This window comes from Ochotona princeps, chromosome X, assembly GCF_030435755.1.
Source record: "Ochotona princeps isolate mOchPri1 chromosome X, mOchPri1.hap1, whole genome shotgun sequence".
NCBI lineage: Eukaryota > Metazoa > Chordata > Mammalia > Lagomorpha > Ochotonidae > Ochotona > Ochotona princeps.
In genome coordinates, this window is record NC_080865.1 from 1,170,402 (window position 1) to 1,193,895 (window position 23,494).

Consider the following 23,494-nt stretch of genomic DNA (forward strand, 5'->3'; position numbering starts at 1 on the left):
CATCCTCAAAACGTTTGTGAGGAGCTGGCACATTAGCCCAAATGGTTAATTGTCTACCTCCAAGCATCGGCATCCAATACGGGTGCTGGTTCCTGTGCCATCTGCTCCACTTTCCTTCCAGCTCCCTGCTTGTAGCCTGGGAAAGCAGCAGAGGATGGCCCAAGTCCTTGGGACCCTGCACCCATGTAAGAGACGTACCAGCATGCCTGTGAAGATCACACCAGGCCACTAGCAGAAATGGCCATTTCACCCCTATAACAGCTTAATTCATGATGACTACTTTTACCAGGGAAAAGTTGCTAGGTCCGCACTAACCTCCAAATGACTTGTGTATTTTCAATCACTGGGAAATACTTATTGCATCGGCTGAAGGCAATCCAATCCTCAAGTGCTCCCTAAAAAGTAACTCTAAGTGGGCTCTCTAGTTCTTATCCAACACTTTATAATTTGCAATCTGTAGGAAGTTGTTGAAAAATAATAAAGAGGCAAATACTTCAAATAGGGCTTCAACTAAAAAACAGCAAAATCTAATGCATGCATTAGGCTTAATGTTTAACACAAATTACCTTCACCTAAATTCAGATATAAAATTAATTTTAACTTTGAAAATTTCTGGATCAAAAGGTATAAATGATGTCACACCTATGATAAATAACTAAAATTGAAATAATGTCAAATATGGTGATTGCAAATATTCATTTGAACCTTGTTAAAATGCTTCAAAGTTCTCACTTTCTCTTAGCAGAACCACCAACCAAACAGGCACGTGCGCTGATGTGTTTTGAAGGTGGAACACGGACTCTGCTTCCGATTTCTTTTTAAAGTTGCCTTTTTCAGGAATACAAAAGAAAGGCATGACATTAAGCAATCCCCCTGGCTAGAGATAAGTCTGAGACTGTTATTCCTGTGTATATATTTCACATAGAAAGTCCATGATAATGTGAGCTTTAGTCCAGAGGAACCAGTGTGATGGGACTCCAAACTTAAGGTCAAGGACATGTGCAGCTGCCACATGATTGATATATGGGCCCCCAAGCCTTTTATTACAGTTTGCACATCAAGCAAAGACATAACACAATAAAAGAAATTCTATTCACTGCCTCCCAAGTACCCTGAGCCTCAGAAAGCATCTGCCATAGTACTTAGGTAAAACACAATTTCTCTTCTGACGTGCATAGGAGACACCTCCTATTAGAACTCTTCCAGCTACTAGCATCTCTGCGGACTTCACGAGCAAGCAGAACACGACCCAAGGAGGGCCAGGACGGCCCTGAAAGCAGCCCTGAGCAGCAAGTGTGCCCTGACATCAGGCTCCTGGTTTCCTAGCTGGCCACTTTGTAACTAGAAGGGTCACAGTGACCAGAACCTACTAAGTAAACGTGACTTGCTCAAGTGAGGTGGCTCCCTAGGCTTTGTGGTGTTTGCTGCCAAATGACACCACCACCTCCACCTTTTTCTTTAATAAGACTCCTCATCATCAGCACAAATGCTGGCTCTTACTGATATTTTTCTCTGATAAACTGATTGCAGGCCATAAAGATGTTCAATAGCAATTAGGTTTTATGGTTCTCATCTCACTTATGTGTGTAAAATCCATCAAAATGTAAAATGCACACATCCTCTGGTTTAGCATTTCCCCTTTCAGAAATTCATCCAGCAGATGTGTTTAAGAGTGGGTACAAGGATATATGTATGTGATACTAAGTGGCAGCATCATTTACAGGAGCAAACTAATGGGTACGACCTAAACACAAGGGCAGCTAAACAAATAATGAGGCATCCAAGCAGCAGACAGCAGGGCAAGAGTGTGAGAAATCCCTGTGTACAATGTGGAAGGCTCAGCACAAAAAAAAAAAACAAAGTGGGAGCAGTGTTTCAAGCAGGCTGGCACATGTATTTTACATCCATACATGGGTATGCATAGGCAGCAAGAGCACACACACACACACACACACACACACACACACAGTACTTTGGGAAGGGAGCTGAAGTGAAGGGGAGGGCAAGTGACAGGTAGTCACATAACTTTCTGTAGCATGTAACTCCTCTAGCCTGTGTATCAGTTGTTTTTAAAGGCGTGCACACACAGAGTAAACAGCCATCAGAAGCAGCTGCTGCTGTGGGTGGGTTTTGCTGCACATGGGCAATCAGAGCACTGGATCAAGTTCTGGCTAGTCTGCTTCTGATCAGGCTTCCTGCTAATCTATCTGCAAAGGTAGAGGAACATGGCCCAAGTGTTTGAACCTCTGTCACCACATGGGAGACCTAGATGCGGCTGCTGACCCCTGGCCTCAGCCTGGCCCAGCCCCGGCTGGGGCGCTCATTTGGGAAATGAACCAACAGATGGAAGACTTCTTTGTCTCTGTCTCTCTCTGCCTCTCTCTTTCTGCCTTTCAAGTAGGTGAAAATTATAAAGCAAACATTTAAAAAGTCATGGAAGGATTTGTCAACATTATCTAACAGTGGCACCTACTGGTAAAGTCACATCTCGTCCCAAAGTATATTGTTAGAAAAGCCACATTTTCCGAACACAACCATTTCAGCTATTAGTCAAGAAATATGTTTATATTAAAATTTTATAAGAAACTCTTCACTGGCACCAGGCCATGTGAACATGACTTCCAAGTACCACCTGGCTGGGGAGTTAGAGTTCATTACAGTTTGAATTGAAGGCTATAAAAAGGAGTGAAGGATTTTTCTAGATCCTTCCTCGGAGTGATCTCCAGCATATGGTGTTACATGGAAAAACAATGCCGGAGAAAATGTACAGAGTATGCGGCCATGAATCCAAGGAGCCGTGCTACAATATACATACAGGCTGCTCACATTTTAAAAATGAAAAGAGGGGACTAGCATGATGGTGCAGTGGACTAAGACGCCACTTGCAATACCAACAGTCCTTACAGGCTCCCGGCGCCTCTACTTCTAATCCAGCTTCCTGCAAATGGCCTTGGAAGGCAGCAGAGGAGGGCTGAAGTGCTGGAGCCTCTGCTAATGCCCACAGGAAGGGCAGCAGTGAGACTCGAGCACTTGGACCTCTGCCACCCACGTCAGCAGCCTAGATGAAGTTGCGAGCGTCTGGCTTGGCCTACCCTAGCTCTGCCTTTTATGGGGACTCAGGGAGTGATCCAGCATATGGAAGCACTTGGATGCTTTTTCTCTCTTTGCCTTCCAAATAAAAGTAACTTTTAACTGAAAATATAAATCAAGAAGAGAAAAAACAACCAATGGCTGTCATAAGGGAGAAGAGGGAATGGGCGAGAGGGAGAAGGATAGAAACCACGTTTCTCTGCCTCAGTGCTTCTCAATACGGACATGTAATAGCTGGAAAGCAGGCCGGTACAGATGTAGAAGGCAGAGACAGCGAAAGAATAGAGGGCAGGAAAAGCTTCGCAGGAAGACTAGAAAGTTATTGGGTTTTACTTCATTAAATTACTTGGTTTTGTTTTAAGACGCTGGGGGAGGGGTGGGCAGGGATTGTCCGAAGGGCACCACCAGTGTATCCAAGCCGGAAACACCAAGCATGGCAGCCATGGACCTGCCCCTGAAGGAATCAGGAGAGCAGCAGATGCCAGCACGACGACCCATGAGGCCCAGCCAAGAATCCTGGATGAAAGAGTTGGCAGGCGAGGAGCTGCAAGAAGATGAGCAGCAGCAGCAAAATGGTTGTCATTTTTGTTTCAGAAAGATCGATGACCACCACTGTGGAAAACACAGACTGGGACCGCGTCTAGAGACAGGGCAGCTCGTTTCTTTATATGAGCTGTTATAAATTGTTGTCACGGCCAATTTAATGCTTTCCTAAACATTAAGCTTGAAAACTGCCACAAAGAGAAATCAGCCCAGGACTGTGCCTGGCTCCAAGGAGCAGCTGGCAAGGTAGACCACTGAGAGCCGAGCAGCTGCATGCAAAAACAAGGACTGTCAATCCATACACGGTGCAGAACGCTTTGATGAAGTAAGGGAAAGAAATGATAGGGGCCACCATTTGAATACAGTGAGTTAAGCTGCCACCTCAACAGCAATATCCCAAAAGAGTACTGCTTTGAGAACCATTTGCTCCATTTCCAATCCAAGTCCCTGCTAATGTGCCTGGGAAAGTAGCAGATGTGGGCCCAAGTGCTCAGACCCCTCCTCCCACATGGAAAATCCCGGTGAAGCTCGTGCTCCTGGCTTCAGCCTGGCCCAGCTGAGACAGTGTGGCCACTTGGGGACTGAAGCAGCAAGTAGAAGACTGATATCTATATCTTTCCTCTGGAACTCTGACTTCCAAATAAACTAATAAACCTTGAAAAAACTTAACAGCTTCTTATGAGTTTAAGCAAGAATCAGAAAGAAAATGCCAAAGACTGGGCCCAGGAAGATACACAAACCACTTACCAAAGGTATGGAGGCATTTGGCTCAAATTCAGTGGAATCAGCATCTGAAGATTAAGACAAGAGTTAGCAGCTCACCAATATTGTGGAAAAACAACTAAAGTATAATTTTTGTCCTTAACACATGGGTATTAGCAAACCTCACTCTTACCTTTCAAGTTGAGGCAGTTTCTTGCAAACTCAATCACTGCTAGTTGCATCCCGAGGCAAATTCCTAGTTTCAAAAGCACATAAACAAAGCCAATGAGCACATTCTGTGGCTATTCCCATTTCTGTCCATTTGTTTGTTGTCTGTCTCTTCCACCCACAACACACGTCTCAGAGAGTGACGCTTGGCCTAGTCTGTCCTCCTGGCCCTGAAACGCTTCCTGGCAGGGGGCAGGGAGGGTGGTTGGACTGCTGAGCAGCACCTGAATTCTGGAGCTGAGAAGGAACATGCAAGCAGAAAAGAGAAGGGGCAAGAGTCCAACAGGCAAATCTGCCACTGTCCAGGTGTGACCTCAAACTGAGGAATGTGTGTGGGCTGCAGGGCCACCCCAGAGCCCCTCTCTGCCCCAGGAGCTTCCCTCCAATCTAACAGGGTCTGTTCCTGGGCTGGGATCCTGCACCTCCCCTCCAGCTGCCCTTGGCCTCAGCGCAGTCTCTGGTGGGCTAGGGGGCTAGCATCTAAGAGGCACCCTGCTGCTGATGTGCAGAATAGCCCCCAGACATCATTGCAGGAAAAAGCCAGGGAAGCTGGAACATCTACCATGGCTTGAGTTTGGGGCACAGTAATAACAGAGTACAAAATACAACTGAAGGAGCCAGTACCATGGCGCCAAGAGTTAAACTGCCATCTATGATGCTGGCACCCCACCTGAGTGTCAGCTCAGGGGTTCAGGCTCTGATTCTAACCCAGCTGTTTGTTAATGTGCCTGGAAAATCAGTAGAAAATTGTCCAAATGCTTGGGCTGCTGGACCCCAACATGAACCAGATGAAGTTCCAGCCTCTTGGCTTCAGCCTGGCCCATTCCCAGCCATGGCAGCCACTTGAAGTGTAAACCAGAGGATGGAAGATCTTCCCCTACCCCTGGTCTCCTGTGTGTGTGTGTGTGTGTGTGTGTGTGTGTGTGTGTAGGAGTCTATATGGGGGGTGGGGGTGAGAGAGAGAAAGAAAGAGAGAGAGAGACACTCTGTCTATCAAATAAACAAATTCTTAATGAAGACACAGTGGGAAAGCTAAAGACTTGTAAGCTATTTTATACAGTGAAAACTATATCAAGTTCAGATAGACACAATGTTTATCTACCATTACTTCAAAAGAAAACAGTAGCTCAGATGACCTCAGACCCAGAAAAGCAAACAATGCATCAAGGTAATTACTCTCGGCTTTTGGGCATGGCTCCCCAAAGGACAGAGTCTAGGAGGTCAATCAAGGAGCAGGCAATAGGGAAACAAAGTCTACCGCCAATGAAAGGCAGCAAAGCTCATGAGCTGGGTTCACCAAGGCAGCAGCTTGTCCAGGGTACAGTGCAGAGCTCGGCCTCTGCACGTGGGGCCTCCTTCGGAAGCATCTCAGGTCCCATTCCAGCTGCATTCACTGCTCCACATGCCCCGCTGAGCAAACTGGAGGTGAGCATTCATGAGCCCGGTTCCACCGACTTTTCTGGGAGCTGTTCCCGTGGCCTTGGAGGCTCTTTCTGTACTGTCTTTCCTAAGATCAACTAGAAGTTTCAACTGAAACACTCCTTTTCTAATCAGAAAGCCTACTGTGGCATTCTGTTTGAATGGTTCTCTGCTTCAAGAGGGGAGGGAAATTGGAGCAGGCTAAGATCAGGTGCAGGGAGAACCATCTCCCGGCCTGTTGCTACCCAGAACTTGCCAGAATAGTGACAAGCACTCCTAAAAGGACACATTGTTGTGTAAAAGGTCATACACTAAGCTTTGCACACCACAAGGTCTCCTCTGTTATACTATAGGAGCAGTCTGACAATATGAGGGTACTTCTGAAAGTTTATGGAAATAAAATTGAAAGATAAGTTCATCTTGGTACAAAGAAAGAAAAAAGAAAAGAAATTCATGCCATCTTTACATGATGTGCATTTTTCATAAGCTTTTTGAAGAACTTGCATAAATAAACTGATTTGGCTATGTTCCAATAAAACTTTATCTATAAAAGCAGGATGTGAGCCATATTTGACCTGTAGGATATAGTTTGCTGATACCTGTAACAGACTATTTGGTGTTTGAACATTCAAACCTAAGTTTACCATCTCATAATAATAAACAGTTATGAAGTTTTATCCCCTATAGGAAGGTTCTAGAAACATCAAGAAACATGCAGCTTACCCAGAAAAGGAATCTTCTTTGCTCTTGCCAAAGAAATGGCCTGGAGTTTTCCCAGTGTTCCTCTGGTTCCAAAGCCTCCAGGCACGAGAATACCACTGAAATCGACACAAGATGAAGGCAGGTTTGACCATTGACTATTTTCATCTTTAAAATTTATGTTTTTAGTCATCCACAGTTACAGAATCCCAATTCCAAGGCATGCAGTCTCCTTTTGGGAACAACTACACAGCTTCATTTCCTGGAATTTCTTTTTGGAAATTCTTTCAGTGCTATGAAAGAGTCCTGACAAATTCTCACAACTGACCTTGAGATCTATTTTCTGTGGCAGCTGAGCATCGCAACTGGGAAACTCAATTCAGTTAGGAAAACCACCGAGAGAAGAATCTGAGTAAGAATATAGGCTAAGGCTCCTTCCAAAGCACTGCTATAAAAATGTTAAGATCTCTTATTTAATCAGAAAGCCTGAAAATAGCCAAATCAGTCTCTGCTTTCAGTTGCTAACTAAGTGGAAGGCTGGAGACCCTTTGGAGGCCTTGTAGAGACACAGACATTCTCAGTTGTAAAATAGAGGGACTAATGATGTGGCATAGCCACTCAAGCCCCCACCTGCAGCACCAGCATCCCATTTAGGCATTGGCTCGTGTCCCAGCTGCTCCATCTCCCATCCCGCTCCCTGCTTGTGGCCTGGGAAAGCAGTCGAGGACGGCCCAAAGCCTTGGGACCCTGCACCCGTGTGGGAGACCCAGAAGACGCTCCTGGTTTCTGGCTTCAGCCTGGCCTAGCCCCAGCCATTACAGTCATGTGGCCAGTAAACAAACTGAAGATTTTCTTTCTCTTTCCTTTCCTTGCTTCCTTCCTTCCTTCCTTCCTTTCTTTTTCTTCCTTCCTTTATTTCTTTCTTTCTTCCTTCTTTCCTTCCTTCCTTTTTCTTTCTTTCTGTCTCTCTTTCTCTCTGCCTTTCTAATGAATAAATAAATCTTTCCCTTTTTTAACAGCAATAGCTATTTCCAAAAAAAGAGAGAGCAAACTACAAGAGTTCAACAGAAAAACCAGCAGGGCCATACTACCCTTGTAATGCAATGCTGCCCCCAAGAGTTCTGTCAGTTCCTTTAAAATAAAACCTACAATCAAACCATGTGCAAAAGAAAATACAATCCAGAGAGGCAGGTTTCATCCTTGTACTTTCAGTTTGTATGGGCAATAGTTGCCTCTGCATCTCAGTGAAATCCGCACACATCCTTATCCCCTCACCCAATCATAATGATTTCCACTGCATCTACCACCAGTGGCACCACGCACATTTCACAGCAATGCATGTACCTGTGGCTCAACCCCCTGCAAATCCTGAAGTCTTCCAAAGTACCTTTCAAGATGCACAACAATCAGCAATTGGTCCAAATGGGAATAATTGTGGAAAAAGCCCCGTGGCTTTGTCCAAAATGGTGTACTGTCCGTAGTACTCACTCAGCTTTGCACAGCTTCTGCCAAGCTTCATGGAACTTCACTGGGTCCTCGGCTTTGGTGATCTGCTCCAGATCGAGGGAGTCTATGTACTGAGAAAAGCATCCGACACATTAACGTGGCATTTATGAAAAACACACACTAGGAAGTGGTAGTGCCATCTAACACTGCGACATGAACATTCAAACATCATGCAAAGCCTAGAGTGGGAAGTGGCATTAGAAAAACGCAATCCCTTTCTGGTGGGTCTGATCATCTTTCAGAAGATTATGAAAAACACCAACATTACAGGTAATAGTGTGCTCATAGCTCTGATGGGCAGAGAAGAGGACTGCATGGGAGTAGCTTCGGGCCATGTCTCATTTGCAGTCCCAGACTACAGGGAGGGGAAGGGGGCAGCACAGGCAAGCTCTCTCCAGGGAGATGACACGTGAGAAGCTAAGCTGCGGGACAAGCCTCGGCACACAGTGTGAGACATGTACACGTCCAGTGCCTACTCCAGCTTCCTGCCAGTTCACACCTGCGGTGACAGGGTTTCTGCTGCCTACATGGAGATCACACCGCACATCTTCCTGTGCTTTTTACTGGTTTGGAGACACAGAGTTTCTATCCACTGCTTCACATTCCAATGTCCGCAACAGCTGGAACTGGGCTCAGACTGAAGCTGAGAGCTAGAAACTCGATCCAGTTTTCCCACATGGGCAGCAGAAACCCAACCACTTGAGTCACCAGATTCTGCACATATAAGCAGCTGGAGCCAGCAGATGGAGTTGAGAATGGAACTCAGGCACACCCACGGGGGCTGTGAGCATCTTAACTGGCAGGGAACCACGGAGACAAATGCCTGCCCCCTTCTATATACTCGTTATTTCTAAAAATACTTACAGCATGCAACACAATGTAAGTGCCATGTAAATAGCTGTTCCATTGTATTGGTGATGACACAAAGACAAGGCAAAGTTTGCACATGCTCTGTACAGACACATTTCTTCCAGGACATATTCAGCTACAGCTGAGGTTGAAATCACACATGTGGAGCCCATGAATACAAAACGTCTCCTGTTCAATTTTTTTTCACTTTTAAAAAAAAGATTTATTTATTTTACTTGAAAGTCAGAATTAGAGAGAGGGGGGGAACAAAGAGAAAGGTCTTACATCCAATTGTTTACTTCCCAATGGACACGACAACCAGAGCTGGGCCAGTCCAAAGCCAGGAGCCAGGAACCTCTTCTAGGTTTCCCATGCGGGTGTACTGCTGCCTTCCCAGGCCAACAGCAGGGAATGGATCAGAAATGGAGCTACTGGGACTCAAACAAGAGCCCATATGGGATGCTGGCACCACAGGCAAAGGTTTAATCTACTACGCCACAGCACCAGCCCCCTGTTTATTTTTAAGACATGGTTTGCAGGACCAGTATTTGCACATTAGTTAGCTATTACCTGGGTCTTCTGCATCCCATATGAGAGTGTTGGGTTTGTGGTTCTGTTCTGGGTTTCTGCTAATGTGCACCCAGAGCGCCAACAGCCGATGGCCCAAGCACTTGAGCCCTGCATGGGAGAGCTGTGTTGGGTTCTCGGCTCCTGCTTCAGCCTGACCCAGTCTCAGCCACTGCAGCCATCTGAGGAACCAGCAGACAGGAAAGATCTTGATTTCTCTCTCAAAATGAAGAAATGAAAGTTATTTCCAAAAATGAAAAAAGAAATGCTTTTAAAAAATCTTGGATTCTATTTCAATGCCAAAGGGAAAAACTGTCCCATTATTTTCTTGCTAGGCAAATATTATATACATAAAAGAGCACAAAGTACAATATATATTACCTGATACACAGAGCCTAAGTTGAGAAATACACCTTAAACCTGAACATCGCCAAGGCTTATACAGCGGGCCTGGCTGATCTCCTTGGCAAGGCTGGCTTACAAGACCAGCCCTTGGCCCACATCGAGAAACTTAACCTTCAAGAAATTTCCTACCACTGTAGGAATGTGTAGGAGTGGCTCAGTGTGTTTGACGTGTTTGTGCAAACCAACATGATTTGTGCTTGAATACCTGCCTTCCTTCTGGAAGCCTGGAATTTGCGGACATGCTACGGAGCAGATAATTTCATGAGCAGCCCAGGTCTGAACCCTGGCACCCCTGGCAGGCAGCCCGGGGCCATGCTTTCACTACTCCTCACTGAGGGAGACTGCACATCTGGATTCCCCAGCCTTCCCCTGTGGTAGCTTTCCCCTTCACTGCATTTGCTTTGCAGCCGTTGGCTAGAATAAATCTAAGCCATGAGTGTGACTATCTGCTGTGCCCTGTGAGCCTCCCTGTTCAAGCAACAGTCCTGGGCGGAGATGCTCTTCAACACTGCCAGCGCACCCTGCCTCAGTGGCACACGGCCTTTACCCAGCGGGGTGCCCGGGACTCACCATCAGATTCAGCTTGTGGTTGATGGCCAAGGCCGAGTGCTCCAGGGCTTTGAACACGGAAGAGTAGCAGTCCCTGAGCTTGGTGTATTTGCCAACCAGGGCGATGGTGCATGCTTTCTGTAACTTGTCATATCTGTGAGGCAAGACAAGCCCAAAGGTTAACCTCCGGTGCCGGGGCAGGCCGTCGCAGAGAGTACACTGCAGCCACCGCAGCTCGCAGGCCTCCCCTTGCTTCAGGAACACACCTGCTGAGCTGGAAGCAAATCCCACCATCCCACCACAAAGAACCAGAATCTGCCCACCAAACAGATTTCAGAAATCCTAAGAAATCCCAACACTGGCTTGCATAAACAAGCAGCTACAAATCTGGGAGAGGAATGAGAGAAAAAGTTGAAAGCATTAAAAACTAAGAAACTTCAAACAGCTCCCGCCATCTCATAAAAATGAGCTGTTTATAAATTAGATCGTAAGGTGACATTGTACAAGGAAATGCATTCTGCTTGTCGACAGGAAGCACTCCCATATTAACTTCGTAAGGTGACACTGTATAAGAAAAAACTGCATTCCAAATGTCTACATTTAAAATTGTACCATTCCCAGCTGGCTCACAAAAGTCTGGTTATTCACAGTATGCCTGAAGAATTGTATGGAGAGCACTGTTTAAAATATTACAAGCCATTTAGATCAATTTTATGAGAATTCCATTCTACAGCAGACACTTGATTACATTTCATTATAGACACAGTCTTTAGTGTTGCTTTGGTCAGGAAATCTGTTCAGGGGACATGACAAATATCTGCTCTGATATTAAGCACACAGAAATGTCATCTTGCACTGAAGATGTTTTAGGGACTGAAGCTCTTTCCCAAATACCTAGGAAAAACGCTACTGTGATAAGGCACACCCCTCTTTCATCTCCACATCTTCAAAGGGAGCAAGGCAAGCCTGAATGCCAACAGGAGACAAGCGCAGAGGAGGCTAACTCAGAAGCGGGAAGACAGGTGGCTTCCAGCAAACGGATGACAGCACGTGGGCAGCGGCTGTTCTGGAAGCTCCAAAGCCACCCACACCTCCTGCCACCTGTCCATGAGGGTCACAGGGGACGGACAGCAAGCTGCAGTGAGCTGAAAAGTGGCGACAACAAGAATGTGCAGGTGCGGCCTGGCCTGAGCTGAGGCCCATCGGTCCTGGCAAGGTGAGGCACCTCCAAGCCCAGCAGGTCTGCCCTATGGCCGCAGGACATTCTCTGCGCTCCGCAGAGAGGCCCCAGGAGGAGGCAGTGCTCCAGTCTGCAGGGACCCTCCTTCGCTGGCTCCCTCACGCCTCACGTAGCAGAGGGTGGCACAGGTGAGTCTCTGGGTCACACCTGGGGCGGGATGCTGTGCAGGAAGGATCCCTGGGCTTGCCCAGTTGACCTGCTCGTCCCCAAGGAGCCAAGCAGCACCTTGATGCCCTGCCCTTGCTCACTGGCCATCCCAGTGTATGCGATTCAGGACTCCCCCCATTGCTGTGATCTGCTACGTGAGGGGGAGGTAGAGTGTTCTGCAGCCTACCACAGCAGGCAGGGCAGGGGATGTCTCACTGTGGCCCCAGGTCGCTGAGCAGCTCCCACACACCCTGGCTCCAAGCAGCTCTGGGCAGCCAGAGTCGGGCTGCTCTGTGGCCTTGTTCTGCCTCCTTTCTCCCGAGAGCATGTGCCGCGGGGGCAGCTGCTCCAAAAGGCACATACCCATCACCACTGCCAGCGAGTGACCGCTGCTGGCAGCATGCTGCAGACCCCATGCACAGCACCTGCCTTGCCTGAAGACTACACTGAATCGAATGGCTACCCTCCAAAAAATAACATGGCCTCCTGGAAACTGTGAAAGTGACTTTGCTGGAGTATTTGCTGCCGCAGTTAATACAAGAGTCTCCCTATGGAGTCATCTTGGATTAGGATGGGCCCAAAATCTAATGGCAGACATCCTTGAGAAAGAGAGAAAGAAAGAGGGAAATATGAATGAATGAATGAATGAATGGTAAGAAATCCAAGGAGCAGGCGATATGAAGAAGAGGCAGAAGCTGGAGCTACAAGCCATAAAGCCATAAGCCAAGGATGGCTGACAGTTGGCTTAAGTCCCAAGCGAAATATGTTCCTGCAGAACTTCCGTAAGGAACCAAACCTGCCAATACCTTCATTGTTATTTCTAAAGGTTTATTTATTTTTATTGGAAAGGCAGATTTACAGAGAGAAGGAGACATATTCACTGGTTCACTCCCCAAATGGCACCAATGGCTGGAGCTGAGCCGATCCGAACTTAAGACCCAGGAGCTTCTTCCAGGTCTCCCACATGGGTACAGAGTTCCAAGGCCATTCTCTACTGCCTTCCCAGGCTACAAGCAGGGAGCTGGAAGGGAAGGGGAGCAGCCGGGATACAAACGAGCACCCATATGGAATCCTGGCTCATGTAAAGTGAGGACTTTAGCCACCAGGCTACCGCACCGGGCCCCTGGCCCTTCTTAAAAGGAATTTTTGGGGGATGGTATAGAAAAGCACAAGTGAATACAGGATGCTGCAGCTTGAATGTGGCCTGTCCACCAAAGGATCACATGCCAAATGCCTGGTTCCCAGGGTCACCAGGGTCACCAGGGTGGGAACCTGGGTGTTGAGCTGATGGGAACCATTAGCGCTGGGACCACTGAAGAGACTCAGGTCATGGGGCTCTGGTCTCCTGAGAGAACTACCGCAGTCTCCTGGGAGTAGATTAGTTCCCATGAGCATGGGAAACAAAGTAAGCCTGTCCCCTCAGCTGCTTGCCCATTTCCTTGCTGTGCCACCTTCAGGCCGTGAAACAGCCAGGGTGCGAAGCCAGACTCCCGAGGGCTCAGGCCACTGTGAGGCAAAGCAGCCTCAGGTATATTTTTTACAGCAACACCCAACAGAGTTTAAGCATCATTTATTCAGCCTTCTTTCAAATGAAAAACAAGTTACAATATGAAAACTTTCGGTGCTTCTACAGCATCTGTCCCAAGCTGATAAGACACTTCCTACAAGCCAGTGATCCCTTACTTGCTCCCGAGGGCAGGGCAGGTGCTTCAAGCTGTCCTCGGTCCCTGGGAACACCCCCATTCAGCCACCGGCCCTTGTGCCTGACCCCGCTCACCCAAGGAACTCCAGGTGAGAGGGCGAGAGCGTGCCAGGTGCCAGGCCAATGAGTCATCTCCCACAAGACAGAGCCCGGCACCCCCAAATACCTTAACTACTGTGGCAAAGCCGTCTGCACCTGGTCACCCTAATGGGAAGGCAGGTGCTGCTGGCCTCCTGCTCCAGCCAGCTGCGAGAAGAGGCCCAGTGGGGTGCAGTCATCCGCCCACAGCCACACAGCTCTAAGCCACAGAGCCAGTCTGACTCCAGAATGCACATCCCTAACCTCCCTCACCTGAGACCTCAGCCGCATGAGGCGGACACTGTGGGAAGCCTGCGCCTCAGCCAAGCTTCAGAAAGAAAGCGGGTGACAGGGGTCTGCGTGTCAACCAGTGGACAAGCCATCTGAGTTCAAGCAGTCAGCTGGGAGCTAAACATTATTAGGAGTTGTAAAAAAAAGATGCTGAAAAGCTATCAAGGACAAGACGGGACAACAGCACAGCTGACACTTCCCATTCAAAAGGAGGGTTTTGCTTTGTTTTTAAGGAAATTTAGCCAATGTTAAAAACAAACACGATAAAACAAACACCTACAGCTTTTAAAATTGTTCAAAACACTCAGAAATTGGGGTTAGCAGCATGGCTTGCCAGGCTAATCCTCCACCTTCAAATGACAGCATTCCCTGTGGGCCCCAGTTCATGTCCCAGCTGCTCTGCCTCCATTCCAGCTCCTGCATACGGCCTGGGAAAGCAATAGAGAATGGACCATATCTATGCAGGAGACCTTGAAGAAGTTCCTGGCACCTGGTTTCAAATCAGCTCAGCTCTGACAGTTGCAGCCATTTGGACAGTGAACCAGCAGGACAGAAGATCTTTCCCTCTCTGTAAATCTGCCTTTCAAATAAAATAAAGAAATGTTTAAAGAAAAAAACATTCAGAAACTAAGAAATAAATCTATACATATATAAATATCTATACATATTTTTTTAAAAAGTATTCCAGAACCCAAATTCCTCCAATACCCTTTGGTGTACGGACAGCGAAATCAAGGACTCCGGACGTCTCTAAATACACAAAAGCACCGTAACAATGTGATGTGGCTTTGGGTGCACCAAGACTAAAACATGCACATACAGAGCGTGAGATCCTTACTCATTAAAGCAGTCTTGGTCCCACCCCCAAGCCCGAGAAGTACCAAAGTCATTGCCAGTACATACCTGTCAGCCATGTTTCTCCACTTGAAAAGCAAATGAGTTTCAGAATCACCAATGGGCAGGCTCAATCGCTCTTTAAAATACTTAACGACTCCTTGTCCCTCTAGCAGCATAGGCACTCGGTATGTGGAAGAAACGTCATGGATACAGATGACCTGATCAGTGACGAGAAAATGCCACACTTTACTGCATTGACCCACTACCACTCAACAATGAAAGAAATCTCAGGAGGGCTCAGTGCAATGGCGCGATTGGCCAGTCCTCCACCTGCAAACACCAGGATCTCACATGGGCGCTGGTTCCTGTCCTGGCTGTTCCACTTCCCATCCAGCTCCCTGCTTGTGACCTGGGAAAGCAGTCGAGGACAGCCCAAAGCCTTGGGACCCTGCACCTGCGTGGGAGACCCGGAAGAGGCTCCTGGCTCCAGATGAGCTCAGCTCTAGCCATTGTGGCCAACTGGGGAGTTAACTTGTAGATGGAAGATCTTTCTCTGTCTATCTTTTCTATAAACCTGTCCTTCCAATAGAAATAAATAAATCTTAAAAAAAAAATCCTGGGGCCCTGTACAGTAGCCTAGTGGCATGGACTAGGATCCCATATGAGCACCAGTTCATATTCCACCGGCCCCATCTCCCAATTAGCTCCCTGCCTGTGGCCTGAGAAAGCAATCAAGGACAGCCCAAAGCCTTGGGACCCTGCACCTGTGTAGGAAATCAAGAAGCAGCTCTGGGCTCCAGGCTCTGGGCTCTTGGCTTTGGATCAGCTCAGTTCTGGCCGTTGCGGCCACTTGGGGAGTGAATCAGTGGACAGAAGATCCTCCTCTCTTTATATCTGACTTTCCAAAACAAAATAAACTAAAATGAAACAAAAGATATTTATTTAAAAATTCTCAAAAGACAGTGGCAGATTATCTGTTAAAAAAAAAAAATGGAGGCCAGCATGATGGCTCAACTAACTAATCCTTCACCTTGCAGTGCCAACACCCCATGAGCAATAGTTCCTATCCAGCTGCTCCAGTTCTCACCCAGCAGTGGGAAAGCAGTTGAGGATGGCTCAAGGATTTGGGACCCTGCACCAGCACGGGAGACCTGGAAGAAGCTCCTGGCTCCTGGCTTCGGATCGGTTCAGCCTGAAGTACAGCATCCCATAGGATTCACATCCCAGCTGCTCCACTTCCAATCCAGCTTCCTGCTGTTACACCTGGGAAAGCAGCAGAGCGTGGCCCAAGTGCTTGGACCTCTACCACCACCGTGCGAGACCTAGTTGGAGTCCCAGACTCTGACTTCAGCCTGCTCTGTTCCAGGACATTGCAGCCATTTGGAGAGTGAACCAGCAATTGGAGGAAGTCCAGTTTTCTCTCTCTGTAACTCTGTCTTTCAAGTAAATCCATAAATATATATTTTAAAGAAAGAGATACTAAGGGGGTTTCCCATGGCTCTCGCTGGAGATAACACCCTAGCCCGGTGTTGTCCTCTTAACACAGAGTGATCATACGCAGAAACAAGCGTCTTATTCAGAGTCCAGTCTCCAGACTAATTCCGTGGCGGCGAGGGAGCTGTGCTGCTCAGGCCTCCCGCAGCGCAGCACACGCAGCTGCCTACGGTGACGCAGCAGTCAGAAGCGACGGGGCAGCAGCGCAGAAGTGCTTGCGGAATAATAAAGTCTGCCACTGAAGACGGCACCAACCTGTTCAGGCTTCACGTGACAAAACATCGAAATCTTTTCCTTGACGGGCATCTCGATGGGCATCGAACTGCGGCAGATGATCTGCAAAGGGCAGTTACACACGGGTCAACAAGCAGGAGCGGCAGGCCAAGCGGCTCTTCGCTTGCAGGATGCCACAGCCATTGCTTCTGACTACAAGAATTTCATCTGAGTACGTGCTTATTCACTCTGGCATTCCACGGACTCTCAGAAATCGGGCTGAGCAAGTCTGATCAAACTCAAACTATCAGTAAGAATGCAAAGGGCAAGATGTGTTTGGTGAGCAGGCAAGCAAACAAATGTCACTTCAGTAAACACAAGAAAAGCACTACAACGAGGTCAACAAAAAGTTTCTCTAGAAGGCCGAGCGGAAACAGTTCAAGTTTGCAAGTCATGCAGTCACTGCCCTGATGGTTGACAGTGCCAGGACAGTGTGAAAGCAGCTACAGACAAACACACGGGTGCGACGGGGTGCCAAGAAACAGGCAGCCGACTCCTGATCTAGCAGTTGGCAACAGGTGGAGAACATGCTGTGAGGGACATAACCATTTAGGTGAAAAAAAAAAAGAGAGCAGGGACAGCCCACCCTAGCAGGACCGCAGGAAAGTCCCGAGGCCGCATCTTCACTCTAAAGAAGCCACAACCAGAAAAATGACAGGAGCCCGCGCTTGCCCCGCTGTCAACGGAGCCGGTCCCGGGAGAGCCTGGAGAAGACAAGATGGCCAATTTATGTGACACCTGGGATCCGGGAGCCTTCACTGGCTCCCAGACACAGAAGGCCCATTGTCAAAGGACCCACATCAGAGCCACAAAGAAACCCAACAATGCCACAGATCAACAAAGGAAGTTCACGGCCAAGAGACCTTGGAGACGAACTTGCCTGCGCAGTTGAACTCACCAGATCTGGAGACAGGCCGAGCCCCCGCAGCGCACGGACACTGATCTGCGTGGGTTTGGTTTTTTGTTCTCCGGTAGTACTGGGCTGAAAAGCAAACGGTCCCTTTCAGTCCGATGGCCAGCAGATTCTCCGGCTAGCCTGTGGCCCCCAGGTTCCAAAAGGAGCACACAGAGCATCACAGGCAGATGTCACCAAGTCACCATTCGCACACTCCCCACTCACCTGCGGGACAAGGCTGACGTGAACAGTACAGAAGTTCTCCCTTTTTGCTTTAAACTGGAACTGTCTGAACGCTTCCACGAATGGCATTCCTTCAATGTCTCCAACGGTGCCTCCCAGCTACCCACGGAGAGCAAAAACATGCAAATGACCAGACATCCTCCAGAAAAGTCCTTAATGAATCAAACAACTATAAGAACTGAAGACGTGATTGTGCAAGAACAGAAGTGCACAAAATCAATGAATTAGACACTGAAAATAGGTGACGTTTGTGATCTACAAATTAAAACTTCAATGAAACTGTTAATAATATGGGGGAAATCAGTTGATGGGAGGGAATTTGGGGAGGAGGTAAGGGAAATGCCAGAGCCTACGGAGTTGTATCATAAAATTAAAGATGAAATGGAAGATAAAAAATGAAAACAACAAATAGCGTACATTTCAGAGGGAGATGAAACAAGGGAAAGAGAAAATGGTGACTGGAAACTGAGATAAGCAGAAAAGGGGCAGCTTTGGGACATGGCCACCAGGCTGGCCCTTGCCCACAGCCCACGTTCAGTGAGTGCCTGTGCTCAGCCAGCAGCCTGCTGCCACAGACCAAGCAGCCCCTCCAGCAGCTCGATTCCCGCCACCCAACTGGGAGGCCACAAGGGGCTCGTGCCTCCTGCCTTCAGCCCGAGCCGAGCCACGCTGGTGTGTGCACTTTGGGAACAAGAGAAACTAGCTTCAACCAGTGGTCAGAGTTGGAAGGCAATCAAGTCCAGTGACAATGTGAAAAGGTGAAAGCTACCTTACTCAGGCTGGATCTAAACAGTGAGTATTCGCTCATTCCCTGCCTCTGCCTCTCTCTGCTCTCACGTACACACACTCTACATGTACCTACATGTATTTCAACAGTCTACTCGCATATTGCTGTTACTAGAACTAAATCACCATTATTAAAATATGCTGGCTTTCTGAGACAATAGTATCCAAAACTCCATGACTCTGTAATCCTTTGGTAAATGTCAACTTAATTTACAATGTACTCCCAGTAAAGTGTTTTATCCTAAGAAAAAATAAGCTTAACCCATTCATCCTCACCATATTTAAATGCTTAAATACCATGACATGGATAACTGTATGCTCAACACTCTGAGATTCTGGAAAGAACTCAAGAGACAACACTCCTGATCGAGGTGACGCTCTGCTGGCTCTGCCTTCAAACCTGAGAGGGCCTCCCTAAGAGGCCATCGAACTTGAACTGGACAAGTGGGATGCTGGACTCTGTATGGTGTGAACTTTTAATTAGGGAATCTCAACGGAACTTGAGCTGTGGTTATGCATCAAGGTGAAGGAATTCACCATGGGGGAAGGGTTTGGGGTGAAGGGGGTGGGGGGAATCCCAGTACCTATGAAATTGTGTCATGTAATACAATGTAATTAATGAATAAATGAATATATATATATAAAAAAGAGACAACACTCCTAAGCAGTTCTGACTTCATCCAGAACAGTAAAACAGAGCTACCATTGTGGCATAGTAGGTTAAGTTGCTGCGGGCATCCCACATGGGCACCAGCTTCAGTCCTGGCTGCTCCATTCCTGATCCATATCTCTGCTCATGGTCTGGGAAAGCAGAGAATGGTTCAAGTAATGGGCACCTGCATGTGGGCGATCACCCCAGACCCCTGCCCTGGTACCTGGAGGGTGTGGCTTAAGCCTAACCTTCCCCATGGCCTGAGATACAGCCTTCAGGCCTACACGTGGAATGTGACTTCCAACATGGCTACAAGGCCAAGGGAAGTATACCTGAACATGACCTCTGACATCACCGGAAGATCTAGGGAGATAGACCTGTCAAACAGCCAATTACAGCATCTTTGGTGGGCGTGGTGTCTTCCGGAAGTCTCCCTCCTGCCCTCCCCTTCCTTACCCTTTAAAACCTGTAACCTGGGCCCGGCACCGTGGCCTAGCAGCTAAAGTCCTCGCCTTGAACGCACCGGGATCCCATATGGGCGCCGGTTCTAATCCCAGCTGCTCCACTTCCCATCCAGCTCCCTGCTTGTGGCCTGGGAAAGCAGTCGAGGACGGCCCAGAGCACTGGGACCCTGCACCCGCGTGGGAGACCCGGAAGAGGTTCCTGGTTTCCGGCATCGGATTGGCACGCACCGGCCCGTTGCGGCTCACTTGGGGAGTGAATCATCGGATGGAAGATCTTCCTCTCTGTCTCTCCTCCTTTCTGTATATCCGGCTTTCCAATAATAATAATAATAATAATAATAATTAAAAAATCTAAAAAAAAAAAAAAACCTATAACCTGTGCGTAAGAAAACAGACATTCCCAGACCAGATTCTTGTATGTTCTAGCAAGCACAGGGCCCGGCACAGTCCATCACCCCGATCAGCTGGTGGTTGCAATTGCTGGGTTGGTTCTGTTTTCAGTCCCGAGTTGCACGGGAACCAATGGGTGTTGCAGTCCAGTCTGGTTCAGCCCAGCACATACTCGGCCCTTACATCAACCAGTGGGAGCTGCAGCCTAGTCGGGGCGACCCACAATAACCCCCATCAGGCCCACCCCCTACCCTGGTTTGCCAGTATGTGTAGCAGTAGACCAGTCTGTCCCCCATCCCATTTGGCTCTTGTACTTGTCAATGGGTATTAAAGCTTAGTTCTATCTAACCAACTCAAGCATCCAGCCCTCACGGATGTTGTTGAGTGCCTCTCTGTCTAGCCACCCCAGCCCCCATCCTAGTTTTCATGCCCTCCTGCGGGATTAATGACCCAGGAAGGGGGAACCCACTTTTTCCCTCCCAGGTCTCTCTCAGTCCCGGTTTATGCACTCTCCAGGTGGTTCTGTGATTTGACTTGACAGAATTAGTCCCCAGTGCCAGCTTCTGCCAGCTGATGCTGCGGCCAAGCCCAAACATCCCTCACCCGCTCCAATTTATGCTTGCACCCACAGGAACAATCAGCCCAGCCTGGCTTTTCCCTGATCTAGTCCACATACTGTGCACAGGTGTTGTAGCCTTGCTTAGTCTGGTCTGTCCCCATCCCAGCCCACGCTCTCCAGTGGGAGTAGCTGTCTGGCGAGGGGAATCCCCCTGCCAGCTCTGTTCCTCCCTTCCTGGATCTCACGTGTGCTGGTTGGGTGCTGCAGTCAAATCCAGTACAGGCAACCTCACCCTGGCATTCTATAATGTGTACTGGTTTTGTCGCAACCAAACCCAGCTCACCCACACTCTGTTCTGGTGTTCGGATTTGCCAGTGGATGACATGAACTGATTCAGCCAGGTCTGCCCCTGACCCATGCCGAATGTGCCAGTGGGAGACTTTCCATGGCCTATTCTGGGCTGTTTCCTATCATGCTTCTTGCGCTTACCTGCAGGGACTGTGTCCTACCAGAGGAGTTGCCCAGGCTCCTCCATCAGAACCCCTCCCAATGCCAGATTTCACGCATACCAGGGGGTCCTTGAGCCAACCCTACTCAGTTCACCTCCTGTCCTAGCAGGAACAGTGGCTTTTCCTGGCTGGCTTTCACCCCATTCTGGTTCTTGTTGTTGGATGTTTCAGCCCAGCCATGGCTCGTCCATACCCACATACAGCTCACACATGGCTCAGTAGGGGATTGAGTCCCAGCCTAGTCAGTCCCACATCTACCCTGGTTCTCCATGACACCAGATGGTGTTGGGGTCATATGCATCCAATCCCAGCCCACACTAGTGCCTCGGGTGACTACAACTGTTTCCTAGATAGAACACAGCCCCCATTCCAGCACACGCGCCCTTTGGTGGGAACCTCAACCCTGTTAGGGTGTCCAACTAGGAGATCTCCCCAATTGAACTGCTGGACTCAGAACTCTAACCAAGAAAAGACAGAAGACAGAACAGGTCAATCATTCATCTCAGCTATATGTTGGCAGCAAAATATGGGGCAAACGGAGACTTTATGATGGACCATATCAATCAGTGGACGACCTCATCGAGTGAAACTGGCAGCAATTCATAACTGGAGAACTATTAAAACCACTTGAGCAAATATCTCAGAGCATGCCCCACATCCAGGACTTGGCGTGGGCGGGAAACCGGGTGGGGCTTCTCCCTCAATATCCCCCTGTACCTCAGATACATGATGGAAACAATATGGACATAATAGTATTACCCACTTCCCTATACCCCTGAACCTTTTTTTTTAACCGCAATTAACTATGTAAAGATTGTCAACAACAATACAATAAAATTAAAAAAAAAAAAGAAAACAGACATTCCTCACCAGCTTGTCTCCAATGGTCCTTGTGGCCGAAGGCCACCATCTGCCTCACTCTCGGTGACCTCAGGGCCTGCTGGCACGCCTAAACCCTAAGACCTGCACTCATGTGGGAGACCCAGAAGAAACTCCTGGCTTCAGCCTGGCCCAGTCCTGGCAATTGCAGCCATCTGGGAAGTGAACCAGCGAATGGAAGATTCTCTCTTTTTTTTTAAAAAAAAGATTTTATTATTATTATTGGAAAGCTGGACACACAGAGAGGAGGAGAGACAGAGAGGAAGATCCTCCATCCGATGCTTCACTCCCCAAGCGAGCCGCAATGGGCCGGTACGCACCAACCCGACGCCGGGACCAGGAACCCCCTCTGGGTCCCCCACGCGGGTGCAGTGTCCCAAAGCCCTGGGCCGTTCTCAACCGCTTTCCCAGGCCACAAGCAGGGACCTGGATGGGAAGTGGAGCTGCCGGGACTAGAACCGGTGCCCACATGGGATCCCGGTGCGTTCAAGGCGAGAACCTTTAGCTGCTAGGCCACGGTGCCGGGCCCAAGATTCTCTCTTTTATGTAAACAAGTGAAATTTGACCTGAGAGTGGAATGACCTGTTGTTAGAGAGAAAGAGGTCAGTTCCGGGTTCCCCCTCTCACCCCAGATCCACTCCTTACACCGCCCTCCACTACAGGGGCTTATTGATCACTGGAACCCCAAGTCCTCGACATCTTGGCTAATCAATAATTACTCGAACCTGAAGCATCCCAAACTGAAGCGTTGTCACCTGCAAGCTCTTCCCTCCCTCCTTGCACAGCCCAGGCCTGCAGTCCCTCCTCCTAAGCCTCCTGTAACTCACTGCACTGCTCTCAGGCTCCGCCACACCCCTATACACATGGAGAGCATCACTGCGTACTACCAGAATGACAACCATCCAAACCAAGAGTCAGTCAACTCCGACGCACGGCCAGTTCTTTCTTGTAATTATTATTTATTTTAGGTTGGCACAGCAGTTCAACAGGCTAAATCTTCTATCTGCAAGCTCCCACATCCCACATGTGTGCCACTTTGAGTCCTGGCTGCTCCACTTCCCATCCAGCTCCCTGCCTGTGGCCTGGGAAAGCAATGGAGGATGGCCCAAGACCTTAGGACCCTGCATCCCCATGGGATACTCAGAGAAGGTTCCAGGCTTCTGGCTTCAAATCAGCTCAGCTCTGGCTGCTGCAGCCACTTGGGGAATGAACCAGCAGATGGAAGATCTTTCTTCCTATCTCTCCTCTCTGTAAATCTGCCTTTCCAAAAAAACCATTTTAAAAAATATTATTTATTTCCTTTTTATTTGAAAAATAGAGACAAAGATCTGCCTTCTACTGCTTCTCCCTCCCTAAGCGCCTGTAGCAATCAGGGCTGGGCCAGGCCAAGCCAGGAGCACTTGAGCCGTCACCTATTACCTCCCAGACTGGCATCAGCTCGCAGGTGCACTCAGGAGTAGTGGCAGGACCTGAAGCTGCAGACCTGGCTCTGGGACCC

The 23,494-nt window shown here is 48.5% G+C and overlaps 1 protein-coding gene across 2 annotated transcripts in view; it reads right to left on the minus strand.

Annotated features, from left to right (window-relative positions):
- Nucleotides 1–23,494, minus strand: part of CTPS2 (CTP synthase 2) — a 106,958-nt gene that overhangs the window by 60,349 nt on the left and 23,115 nt on the right. The window contains exons 5-13 of one of the 2 annotated variants that reach the window (XM_004597508.4): nucleotides 17,740–17,856; nucleotides 17,518–17,601; nucleotides 16,602–16,682; nucleotides 14,919–15,070; nucleotides 10,579–10,711; nucleotides 8,170–8,258; nucleotides 6,706–6,800; nucleotides 4,529–4,591; nucleotides 4,381–4,424 (exon numbers count right to left, since the gene is read on the minus strand). In XM_004597508.4, coding sequence (XP_004597565.3) covers nucleotides 4,381–4,424; nucleotides 4,529–4,591; nucleotides 6,706–6,800; nucleotides 8,170–8,258; nucleotides 10,579–10,711; nucleotides 14,919–15,070; nucleotides 16,602–16,682; nucleotides 17,518–17,601; nucleotides 17,740–17,856 — 858 coding nt within the window. Of the gene's footprint in view, nucleotides 1–4,380; nucleotides 4,425–4,528; nucleotides 4,592–6,705; nucleotides 6,801–8,169; nucleotides 8,259–10,578; nucleotides 10,712–14,918; nucleotides 15,071–16,601; nucleotides 16,683–17,517; nucleotides 17,602–17,739; nucleotides 17,865–23,494 lie in introns of those variants that run through there. The other variant, XM_058658489.1, reaches the window with a different exon arrangement.